Source organism: Pyrus communis, chromosome 14, assembly GCF_041283825.1.
Source record: "Pyrus communis isolate YQ-2024b chromosome 14, ASM4128382v1, whole genome shotgun sequence".
Lineage (NCBI taxonomy): Eukaryota > Viridiplantae > Streptophyta > Magnoliopsida > Rosales > Rosaceae > Pyrus > Pyrus communis.
Genome location: NC_142578.1, coordinates 3,852,496 through 3,865,309, shown reverse-complemented (window position 1 = coordinate 3,865,309; position 12,814 = coordinate 3,852,496). Strand labels below are relative to the sequence as shown.

Below are 12,814 nucleotides of genomic sequence, written 5' to 3'. Positions count from 1 at the left end.
CACCCCATTCATGTGTCCTTGCCAATGATGCAAGGTTCTATAGGGAAAATTTTACACTTTGTCATAGTATTGACATGCAACATCATAATTGAAGTCTATTCGTGTCATGTATGTTGTTCATGAAATGGCATAATTAACTACCTTCAAAATGAAGATAAAAACTTGCATAGCACAAGACGCTACGTGTCATTGAACATGTTCCAAGTAAGTTGCTTTCTTAAAAAGCGATCCCATGTTCCAAGTTGTTTTTCTTTTTGTTACTTCGAAAGTTGCTGCTTCATTTTCAAGCACTTGAATTTTTTATATTCCTTTTTATTTCTCATCAAACGAATGACATCTCCTTCTGGAAATCCTAACTATTCTTAGTATGATACTAAGAATTTCGGGGAATCTCATTGCTATTACTCAAACAAGCATGAAACATAGGCTTGAGTATTCGTCCATAAGTCAAATTGGATATGTAATTATTGGAATAATTGTTGGAGACTCAAATGGTGGATATCCAAGCATGATAACTTATATGTTGTTTTATATCTCCATGAATCTAGGAACTTTTGCTTGCATTGTATCATATGTACTGGAACTGATAACATTCGAGATTATGCAGGATTATACACAAATGATCATTTTTGGCTCCTATACCTCGCTGAAATAAGGTAAAGTTTGCATTTTACCCTCCCCTCCCATATTGATCTTTGATTTTTCAGATATTTTGACAAGAGTATACAATTTCATGGATATTTTAAACACTGATCAAAACACATCATGCACGCAGAAAAAGTATTTACTCAAATAAAGAAATTGATATTTGATAATTTGCCAGTGTTTACTGTAATTTTTTAATGATACAAGTAAAAAAAAAAAAAAGAATGACTGAGATTGAAAATAATATGAAAATTAAATTTAATAATTAAAATATAATGTAGCAGACTAGTATTGAAACCACACCCTTTTTAGTGTGATTGTTACACCTGTCTAAATTTCAACAGTTAGTTTTATTAAAAATCATCCAGTGGAGAAAAATTTGGTGAACGCACCCCATTCTTGTGTCCTTACAACGTTCTATAGAGAAAAGTTTACACATTGTCATAGCATTGACATGCAATATCATAATTGAAGTCTACTCGTTTCAAATATGTTGTTCTTCATGAAATGGCATAACTACCTCCAAAAAGAAGATAAAAACTTGCATAGCACAAGGCGCTACGTATCATTAAACATGTTACAAGTAAGTTGCTTTCTTAAAAAGAGATCACATATGCAACAAGAAACTTTTTTGAAGAAATTTTGGGGAAAACCGAAAGTCAGTATATTTAAGCTAGATGTGAAGTCCTACCAAAAGAAATTTCTTTGAATAGTTTTTTAGCACACTAGCAATCACTCATTTAGACCAACTCTAATAGTTGGTGTTAAAATCTAAATTTTTAACTCATAAAATTTAGGTTTTAACCCAAAAATAGAAAAAAAATTTCTCACAATAATTTTAGCTTAAAATTTTAGTCCAAGATAATTAAAGAATGAATTTAGCATAAATGTCTTTTTCCGTAATTTTTTTCTTACAATAAAATTTATGTATATTGTCTTAATTTATTTTGAAGAACATTTTAGCCTAAAAATATTTATATTCCAATAAATAATGAAAATTCATCAAATATACTTCAATCTTACAACAATTACTAATACAAATGATAATTAAAACACTAAATAAAAATTAAAAACGATAATTAAAAACATTACATAAAAATTACTACAATTACTAATTATAGTAATACTCATCATAATTTGGTTGAGTTGGTGGTGAAATTCGTGGTGGATTTCATGGTGTACTTGGGAAATAGACATGAGATCATGTATCATCATTCTCAAAGATATTCCTTGCAGCATGTCTTTGCAAGATTTCTTTTTACTTATCACGCAAGTACTTTTTCCTATTTGAAGTGTACTTGTTGAGATCCTCCATCATTAACTCAATTTCAAACCTTTCTTGCTTTAAATCCGCTTGCTTCTCAAAGAGCAAGCGCATTTGGACCATTTCTTCCGTGGTGGCCTCCCTTCCGCCTTCAATAAATTGTTTAGTTGCGGAAGAAAGCTTGACACCAGTCGGACCTTGCATCTCTTTTCTCTTTGCTTTGTTTTGCTTATCTTTTCCCAGGAGCTTTGAAATAGGAGCAGGTGAGGTCACCGAATCCTCACTTTCATTGCCAACATTATCGCTTGAGGCTTCAAGAGCAAGTGACAAAGAGCCCGTACCATTTCAAAGTATCAAAACTTTGTTGCATTTCAACAAAAGACATAGGTTCCACAATTCTACCCTAATATTTAACTGTCATTGTCGAATGAAGACGTAGCCACTGCAGGCAAAGAATGTTCCCAACTCGTAAGATAATTCTAAAGTGGGCTCCGCCTCGCTCATCTTCTCCATACACAGAACGCGAGAATTGAAGAAAATGGTCAAATCAATTTGGGGATCGCGAACCCTAAATTTGAAACCAGAAGAAGAAGAAGAAAGCAGAGACCGAGGAAGTGGAGGAAAATAGAAGTAATGGTGGTGGATACGGTCGGTCGCGGTAGGTGTGGGTCCGAATTGCGGGTTATTTGAGTTAAATGCTGAGCCCGATTAATAACAACGGCTAACCCATATAGATCCGGCCAAATCATGCTCGGAGAACGGGGCAAAAAAAACGAGACGGACTTCTAGCTTGCAAAATGGGCCGATGCACGAAAAAGAGACATGCCGATGCATGCAAAACAAGTTGGCCGACTACGCAAAACAATGCGGGTCAAGCGCACGGGTCCACCATTGTTGCCCACAAAGCACTGGTGCCAGGGGTGGAGCATATATAAGCCTCTATCAATATGGAGTAGGGTTTAGTTTTAATCTCACATGCCTCCACTACTTCTGCTATGCCTTGGGCCTTCCCGAGGGCATGAGTTTGGGCTTCCGTCTCCCTGCGCCTCAAGCATTAATTTTTTTTATCTTTTATGTTTTAATTTTTAACTTTTGTTAAATTTTCATTTTTCCCATACCACAATATTAAACTATCATCTTCATGTTCTACAAAATGTATTTTTGGTGAAAATTTTCATATCAAAAAATTCAAAAACAAGGATATAAATCTATAGGTATTTGAATCTAAATAAAGTAATGTAAGAAGAAGAAAAAAAATTCAATGAAAAAAGAAAAAAGAAGGAAAAAAAATGATATGATCGATACTTTGATACCGATCATTTTTGAAGGTTGTCACTAACACGCTAGCGCCTTCCTTGTGGTTAAGTCGCTAGTTTCATACCGATCGTCCCTTTTCAATATTTTTTTTCTTTTATTTATTTTACCATAACAACAAACTATAACATTCATATTTTTTAAAATATATTTTTTTCCGTACAAAATCTATTATAATTCATATTTATATACTTGAAATTAACGATTTAAAACCTAAATTTACATATATTTTTTTTATTTTTCAACTTTAAAAATCAATAAAAATAATTTCGGGACCTAATAAATGGTTGGATCACGTCCAAATGTCTATTAATATTTTTCTTAACTCCGATGCAAAATATTTCCGAAGGCTAGAAATGTCAATTTTTTTCACAAAAATTGTGAGTTATATATATAATCCACAATTTTCCGATCAATTTTGAGAACTTTTAGAACATTCGTTATAAACTAAAGTTAGAGTCATTCTATTCGCACCACATGCTTCCTAAAACTAATTTAGGACATTCCCAAGATTTCGGACACCTACAAATCTTTTTGGGAGCCCCGCTATTAGCTTTCATTATTTTTAATATTTTCAACTTTAAAATCAATAAAAATTAGTTTCGATACCTAATTCCCATGCAAAATATTTCCTAAAACTAAAAATTTCAGTTTTTTCACAAAAATGTGAGTTATATAACCCATGTTTTCCAATCAATTTAAAGAACTTTTACAAGATTCATTACAAGCCAAAATTTGAGTCATTCTAGTCGCACCACATGTTTTCTAAAATATATTCATGACATTCCAAAGATTTTCGACACTTACAAATTGTTAACATGTCCCACATCGACCGTATCAATGAGAATAGAAGAGTTTAAATATCCTAACCCCACTCCAACTAATACCGAGGCATTTTGTGATAAAACCCCACACCTGACAGATTGTGCATGTGGTAATTACCAAGTTGGAGACAATATCAATGTTGTTGGAAGTAAGCCGTATGACTCGTCTCTTTGATAATTCTACACAAATCTCATTGGAGGCCCCGCTATTAGTTTATATTATTTTTCTATTATTTCAATTTTAAAAATCAAGGGATAAAGAAAGAAAGGAAGGAAAGCTCGGTCGAACCCAGGGATAGGGACCGATCCAATAAGCACACTAATGACAAGGATCGACGACCAGCATCCAGCAAAGAAACCAACGGTTAACATAAATTGCATTTGCAAAGTACAAGAGAGGGCAAGGAATAGGCAAGCGATGGATGTAGTCATGAGGAATCCGGTCCCGATCACCCTAAGGTGGGCCCCCCGCCAGCGCCTCCAAATCAAGTAAAATAAAAGATAACACGAACTACACGCAGTTTGATTCTCTTCCCAAGATATGTAGGCAGGAGGCCCCACTATTAGTTTATATTATTTTTCTATTATTTCAATTTTAAAAATCTAGGGATAAAGAAAGAAAGGAAGGAAAGCTCGGTCGAACCCAGGGATAGGGATCGATCCAATAAGCACACTAATGACGAGGATCGACGACCAGCATCCAACAAAGAAACCAACGCTTAACATAAACTGCATCTGCAAAGTACAAGAGAGGGCAAGGAATAGGCAAGCGATGGATGTAGTCATGAGGAATCCAGTCCCGATCACCCTAAGGTGGGCCCCCCCGCCAGCGCCTCCAAATCAAGTAAAATAAAAGATAACACGAACTACACGCAGTTTGATTCTCTTCCCAAGATATGCAGGCAGGAGGCCCCGCTATTAGTTTATATTATTTTTCTATTATTTCAATTTTAAAAATCAAGGGATAAAGAAAGAAAGGAAGGAAAGCTCGGTCGAACCCAGGGATAGGGACCGATCCAATAAGCACACTAATGACGAGGATCGACGACCAGCATCCAGCAAAGAAACCAACGCTTAACATAAACTGCATCTGCAAAGTACAAGAGAGGGCAAGGAATAGGCAAGCGATGGATGTAGTCATGAGGAATCCGGTCCCGATCACCCTAAGGTGGGCCCCCCGCCAGCACCTCCAAATCAAGTAAAATAAAAGATAACACGAACTACACGCATTTTGATTCTCTTCCCAAGATATGCAGGTAGTCCGCTTCGGACCCAATCGTTACGTCGTGGCTTGTGGGAAGACAAGTCCACAGTCCTCACACCCCATCATAAGCTTATCGTCGAAAGTGATATTTGGTGTATTTTTTTACATCTTATCATTTTGTTCTTAAATCTACACTAGTGATTTGATAATTCACTCATGCAATAGATAAAATAGTGACCACCACCACCACCATCACATCAATAGAGCATTTTTTTTCCAAGCACATTTAGAGCATCTCTAGTAAACTAGCTACAATTTTCAACGTTAGTCGAAGTTTGAGAACAATGGAGTGACGTAACTAGGCTAGCTCTTTGCAGGAAAAGCAAAATATCCCCTTCCAAACCCCTATAAGAAATGAAAAGAAGGTAAGACACTGCCAGTTGAACATATGCCTCATGCATTACAGAAAACTTGTTAAAAACCAAAACTTGAGGGCGATTGGTCAATTTTCTGTCCTCATACGGTTACATCCATCCCTTGAAAGAAGAGATAAAACAACAATCCTCAATGATGCACCTACACCTACTGAATTTTTCTAACCGCAAGTCTTAACAGCCCGCCAGGAAACAATATCGGAACTGTGAAAACATAGCTAGTATGCCTACCCTCCTCCAGAGTCTTACAGTTTCTATTTGACACTTTGTAGAGGAGGGGTACAAAAAATCCGCATGCATTCGGTCCAACCTCAAGTCTTCAGATCATCAGACATTGCTGAGGGTATGCAATGTGTAGCAAGAATATCTAGAGTAGCTGCTTTAGCAGTTTTTGTTCGGAGAACCACCACCTGGATATATGCCAGAAATTAGCGTACCATACAGACAGAAAACCACATGCAAACGTGTACAAAGGAGGGGAAAGGGGGTGAGACGGAGAGGGGGAGAGAACCTGTTGGTATTCTAAATCAAATTTCAAAAATTCATCCTCGCAGCTCTCTACCATGCTTGCCAAGTTCTTCAGGTTTTTCACAGGCTTACCATTTAAAGCAAGAACCTACACAAGCATACAGAGTAAGTCATCTAACAACAGGTTATTTGAAGTGTATCAACTACATCCAAAAACAAATCCCTGACCTGGGTGTTAACTATTTCTTCATAACCGATGTTGATGTCAGCCACAAGGACCTGTGAAACAACGACGAGCTGCTCATCTGGTGATTGTGGCATTGAATGCAGCATCTTGTCCAAAAGCTTGACAGGAGCTTCAAATTCATATTCCTTTCCATACTGTACATACAAGCAGAAACAGTTGGATTGAGATAGCTTGCATAATTTGATCTTAATTTGAGATGCATTATCATAAACTTTTTAAGATGTTAATTACACACACAGGCGTGCACACACGTATAGCCATGTATGGTCTAAAGATGGAAATTGAGTTATGTCACGTTAATTCATTGTGTCAGATCATTTCAGTATTAATTAGACACACAAGCGGACACATACATATGGACACTGTAGATACACAATAGTTGCATGCAGTACTAATTAATCAAAACCCTCTCCTTAACTTCCATTAAGCAGATGTAAGAAAGAGGTTTAAGCTCATTGAGGGGATTAAAGGTGAGCGACTAACCTCAGATCGAAGGTAAGGAACAGACACAGCTGTAAAGACAAATCCTGCAATTATATAATATGAAGGAGGTCTGCCCTTGTTGTGTGCTGGGATTAGCCTTTTGTGGGATGCAAGTTTGATGTCAAAATTGAGAATATCAGAATTGCGCAGAACTTTAACCGCTGAATTATCTCCAGTATATTTCTGGGAGACAAGGTAACTAAAACCTATGCGTTCTCCATGCCGAAAAGGAACTGAAAATCATTGTGGAAAACAGCAAAGTGCTAAGTCACATAGAGTACGATAATAATTTGAGAAGGGGAAACAGAAAGGTAAAACATGTCACACATTATATTAGTGAACTTCACCACTTATCAACAGTTATATAAATTAGCAGAAATGTCCTATAATAAACAAATAAAATAAAGAATAATAAATTCTTTCATGAATGCGAGTTTTTCGCTTGCTAAACAAATTACAGATGTATGCCATAAACATATACCCATTATACATATATATATATATATATATATATATGAATGTAACAGGAATATAAGAAGTACACATGCCTGTTCCATCATTGGCAATATTAACTCCATCAAAGCTCAGAATGATATCAGATGGCTTCAGAACATGAGATTCCGGAGCAGTGGGATCAACTCTTCTTATACGAACACCCTTCTGATCAGGTTTCATGCCCATTGCCATACGCAAATCAGGATTTTCCATCTTCTGCCACTCAACCCCAAGAATTGGAAATCCTAGCACATTATAGACAATCATAAGATTCAAAGGACGTGCAGAACTGGCAATACTAGGTACAGCTGGGCTCAAAGACATGTAACTACATTACGTAGAAAGACAACCTATGCCAATGACAATTTATAAAAATTTAAATACTTAAAATACATCAATTATAACAAATTTACCTGTATATGCTCCATTCTTCTCATAATCTTGGATGAAGTGCATAATGACTGGTGTTGGTATGACATAACCAATATTCTCTGCATCTTCATGTTTAAGGGACTGAAATGCGATACCGACACAATTTCCCTTGTCATTAAAAGCAGGCCCACCTGAGTTTCCAGAGTTAATGGCAGCATCTATCTGGAAAATCCCAAACGGTAAGAAACATGACATTAGAAAAAATGCTCCACTGATAAGCCAGATGTCCAACAGAAGTGATAGAATTACATTCTCATTACCTGCAAACCCAGTAGTTCAGTAGACCCATGAACATAGGACAGAATCTCTATTCGTGACACAACACCACTCGTCACTGAAATTGTGTCTCCTCCAATTGGGTAACCCACAACAGTAACGGCGTCTTGAAGCGCAGGCAAATCCCCAAACTCCACTGGTGACACTCCTTTCCAAAACTCGTTGTCGTCAACAGTAAGCATGGCTGCAACACCATATAAACAACAGTCTTCCATTACACAATATCCAAATTAGTTTTATCCAACTAACGGGAATTGATGCATAATTTGCATGGACATTCACTCACAATCCCTCCATCTCCACACACGTTGAGATCAATTCACACCTTTCCCCACATTCACATATGACAAACGAAATTCATCCGTTGCATTAGTTTTTCATCCCCTGTGCCTTCATTTACCATGCGATTTATTCTCAGCTTTTCTAATACCTTTTATCAAACTGTTCTATTCCCCCTAAGGTAAACATGGAAATTCTCCTTCCCTTCCAAAAACAAATCACTTCCTATATCTTCACCATGCAAATTTTACTACGTAACAACACAGAACAAACACTAAACAACCCCTTAAGCAGAAAGTATGAGGATTTTCTACCCAATATACCATCCCCATTCACAAAAAACATCATGAATCAGTGAAAATTTAAAAAGTATTAACAATGATAATCAAAAAGAAGGAAAACTACATAAAAAGGAAAGCTTTTGAATACCAATATCGCACTCGGTGCCAATGGCGAGAACAGTGGCCAAGTACTTAGTATCGGAGCCACGCTTCTTGAGCTTGACCTGCGTATAATGCTCGACAGAGTGCGCATTGGTCAGCACCCTCCTCCCACCAATCACAAACCCACTGCTGCTCGAGCTGTACTGCCTCTTCCTCTGCCACGGCAGCGAGAAATTCGGCTCTGTATGCGTACAAAACACCTTCACCACCGCATCCATGGCCGGCACCACCCTCGCCCCGCCCTCCCACGCCTCACCAGGATCCGAAACCGTCAAGGACGGCCCCACCGCCACCTTGTGGTCACCATTGTCGACCGCCCGAAGTATCCTCCGGGAAGGGGCCATGGCCTCGGGCTTGTCGGAGAGCTTTTGGAGCTTCTTAGGTCGACCGCGGCGGCGACCTTCGTGTTGGGGCTGCGAGGCCTGAGGCTGCTCGATTATCTCGACGTTGCTGACGGAGAAAACGTCGTCGACTGCGGTTGTGGCCGTCGTAACCGGCGGGGCCGGTGGGGATGCGATGGCGGTGGCGGGTAAATCTAGGGTTTCGGGGATGGGGGTTTTGGGCTTGCGGCCTCGTTTGCCCATTTGGGTTTTTTATTAATTTTCAAAATGTTTGTTTTCTGCGTGTCTGCGAAAGGGGGTGTGAGCGTAAATACTGGTCGGATTTGGATGGAGAACAAGAGAGAGGGAGAGGGCAAGAAAATGCGGGAAAAAGACGGTGCAGGGTAATTGGAGGGAGGGTGAAATATGTAAAATAAATAATCCGGGAAAAAATTAAGAAAATTAAAAACGATCAATTTTCTTCTTAATTTCAATTCTTTTCTTCTTGGCTAGCATTTTTATTTATTTATTTATTTATTTATTATCTTCTCTATTAATTAATAAAATATTCATTGTCAATTAAAATTCTATTAAATTACCAGTTTAACCTTTTAAAACAAAACATAAATAAGAAATATGAGGCAAAAATATAATTTTACATAACCAAATTTTGTTGTTTTTTTTTTAAACCTCACCTACATGTAATCCTAACATATCTCTAATTAAATAATAATAAAAAAAATTAAAAAAAAAACTTATCACTTCCACATTATCTATCACTCTCTTCCTCTCTCCTTCTATTTCAAAAACAAAAATAAAAAAAAATTTCTCACACATTTTGTGTGTGCCCATATGCTAGTTATTAATAATGAAGGGATGGGTTCAAAATTATTATAATAATTTAGGAGATTGAGGTGTTTTGAACCTAAGACGTATAGGTGGAAACCTGATCCGTTAGAATATTATTTTTGGTTGACATTGTTCTAAGTACGTTAAGAAATTTATACACTACAAATTCACGAGTTATTTTTTCTTGGAAGGTTTCAGAATTATGTTTAGGTTCAAGTTTGGTTTGGTTTAATTTCCAACACACTAAGTTTAGCTTTAAATTGAGTGTTAAGTGTTTGGGGTTTGTGATTCAGAGCTCGAGGTACAGATCTGAGGCTCATATTTCATGTCAAATGTCCAAGGCTTAAGGTTATTTTGGAATTTGGGTGAAATTAGAGTCCGACATCCAGGTCAATGTTTTATGCTCAGCGTTTATAGTTCAAATTCCAGTATAAAACCTAGATATTAGTGTTAAGAGTCGAAGATTTAGGATTTAGGGTTAAAGGTTTGAGGTTTGGAATTTCAAGCTCAATTTTAAAATATACGAGTTTAAGGTCAGCTCGAGTTAAAGATATGAGATTTGTGTGAAAATTCAATAATCAAATGTATAAAATTTCATTCGGAAGACCAAAACATCACCATTATAGGGCTTGTTTGAAAAGTGTTTTTAAATGACTGTAACCAGTCCACATGAAGTGTTTCCTACTAGAAACACTTTAAGTGTTTTTCTAAGGTTAACTTGCATTTTCACTAAGGATTGATTTTAAAAAAAAACAATTCTCTAAAAATACTTTTAGTCATTTAAAAGCAGTTTGGTAAGACTAGCCTCACCGCACTCGCTCACACGCATGCGAGATGCATTTTTTCTAATCATGGGTGCTACACGCCCCTAAAGATGTATTGTATTAGCTCTTTACCATTGGTGTTCACTGGGTATAGACATTAATACTTTCACTATAGTTTTAACTTAAGTTACAAACAAACTAAAATCCTAGTTGGTCAAATAGTATTTCTCCAAGTTCAATGAAAATTGATTATTGCGAAAAACACATGCTCTTCTTCTTTTAACCAATCCAAGGTCGAATAAAATTGGCTCATTCTCTGGAGTGTTTTGTACCAGCCCACATAGAACAATAAGCATGGAGATCATTGTTAGCTACAAAAAAAAATAGCAATTTCTACCTTGATTAAGGAAAAAACTTAAACTCGTTCAAATGTTGTTATGAGTATAAAATTAACAAATAAATAAGACAAAATGACCTAACAATTCAATCTCTATTCGTTTCTTGATTCTCCCAAATTTTATTTCCATGGGATAATGGAGAGGTCAATATTATTAGTCTTGAACTAATATTGTTTAAACCTCCGTACCTGGAAGAGAAAAACACATAAACCGAATGAAGCTAAACATGATGTTCCAAATCAGTCTTGCAAGGAAAAAAAAATGGAAACTATAAAACAAACCTAGCAACATATATTCAGTATTTCTTCTTTATTTTTTTGTTTTTTTTGAAGGCTAATTTGATATTAAAACTGACCTAATTTGAGCCTCCAAATCATCAAGCTTGGAAGCATAATCTTACTAAACCAACTCCACAGCCTTCATGTGTTCTTCTTCTTTATTCATCCATTCCTCCCTCATTTTCTTCACCTCTTCGTTCAAGCCACGACTTGAGCTGTGGCCATTGCCAACATCCATGCTAATATTGACACTCTTAGAAGGGAACTATGACACATGATTTTACTTATGTTTTTCAACCCACTTTTTTAAATATATATATCAAACTTAAAGAATAGAGAAGAAGCTAAATGCAAATATTCTACATGTTTACTCTTCCTCAATTTGGACTGTTGCGTTGAGATTCCAAGTATGATATTAGAAGTGAACACAATAAAGCGATAAGATAAAAAGGCAGCAAATTAACGAAGATAGTGAAGAACATGAATAATTAAGATTACAATTGGGAAAAATCGAACCTGTATGACCACGCTAGTGTTCGACAAACTCAGATTGTTCCTTCAAACATGCATAGAAGCGTCTTTAGCCTTGCAAGATACATCACAGTAGCATATTATTGCCCAAATTTCTATCCCTAATGAAAAAAACTTGTGCCAATAAAATTAATAAACAAAGAAAAAAGGATAAATGAATGAACAATTAATAAGAGAAACCCATCAAATGTCAGCCTCTCCTTTCTTTTGGTGCAAAACCCTATGATTTTAATACTTTATAAGCAATCGTGGCCTGTAGTTATAAGAAAATTTGCTGGAAAAGTAAGAAGAACAAAAGAAGAAAAAAATGAGAGAGAAGAAAACCAACCTACACTTGAAGTACCAAACGTTTTCGTTTGCCCGTTCAGGTTTCGCGTTACTTTTCCTCAACTCAACCCTACACGTCAACATCCAGTTTCTAGGGTTTTCAATCTCCGATCACCACCAATCCCCAGATCCATGGCGATGGCTTCACTGTATTTTTGTTGCTAAAATTAATCACCAACATCACTAACGTTTGGATGAGAGAGCAAACTCTTTGTGGTACTTAGTGCCCGTAACCTCCAATCTTTAAATATAATGAAACTGATATGACTTGTTGCACTATACATACGCCTTTTTCTGCTTCTTCAGTACCGTAACCTTTACCAATGGTCTCCGTTGGGATATCTGCAATTTGAGATAAACTGACGGAATGGCCTCCGCCTATCCTTCTCAGCAAGGATATCTAACAATTTGAGAAAAACTGATTTGCAAACGTGGTGGAATTTGTCTCTTCCACGTTTGATTTCTAAATGGTACAATATTACTATTTTGTCCCTATTTTGTTGGGCGGTTTTTAATTATTTTCTGTATCAAAGTAAGGA

At 36.6% G+C, this 12,814-nt stretch overlaps 1 protein-coding gene across 1 annotated transcript; it reads right to left on the bottom strand.

Annotated features, from left to right (window-relative positions):
• Positions 1-5,691: 5,691 nt before the first annotated feature.
• LOC137713141 (protease Do-like 9) lies at positions 5,692-9,592 on the bottom strand. The gene is made up of 8 exons (XM_068452401.2): positions 8,795-9,592; positions 8,071-8,270; positions 7,792-7,972; positions 7,432-7,623; positions 6,884-7,116; positions 6,382-6,534; positions 6,197-6,301; positions 5,692-6,095 (listed from the first exon to the last, which is right to left on the bottom strand). Exons 1-8 carry the CDS (start codon positions 9,390-9,392, stop codon positions 5,997-5,999), a joined length of 1,761 nt encoding a protein of 586 aa, XP_068308502.1. The 5' UTR covers positions 9,393-9,592; the 3' UTR covers positions 5,692-5,996.
• Positions 9,593-12,814: the final 3,222 nt, after the last annotated feature.

Excerpts from the sequence above, each read along its gene's own strand:
- LOC137713141 (XM_068452401.2), bottom strand. The coding sequence starts at position 9,392 with ATGGGCAAACGAGGCCGCAAGCCCAAAACCCCCATCCCCGAAACCCTA. Across the intron at positions 7,624-7,791 it reads GAAGAATGGAGCATATACAG|GATTTCCAATTCTTGGGGTT; the intron begins GTAAATTTGTTA and ends ATAATGTGCTAG. Across the intron at positions 6,302-6,381 it reads AAGAAATAGTTAACACCCAG|GTTCTTGCTTTAAATGGTAA; the intron begins GTCAGGGATTTG and ends ATGCTTGTGTAG.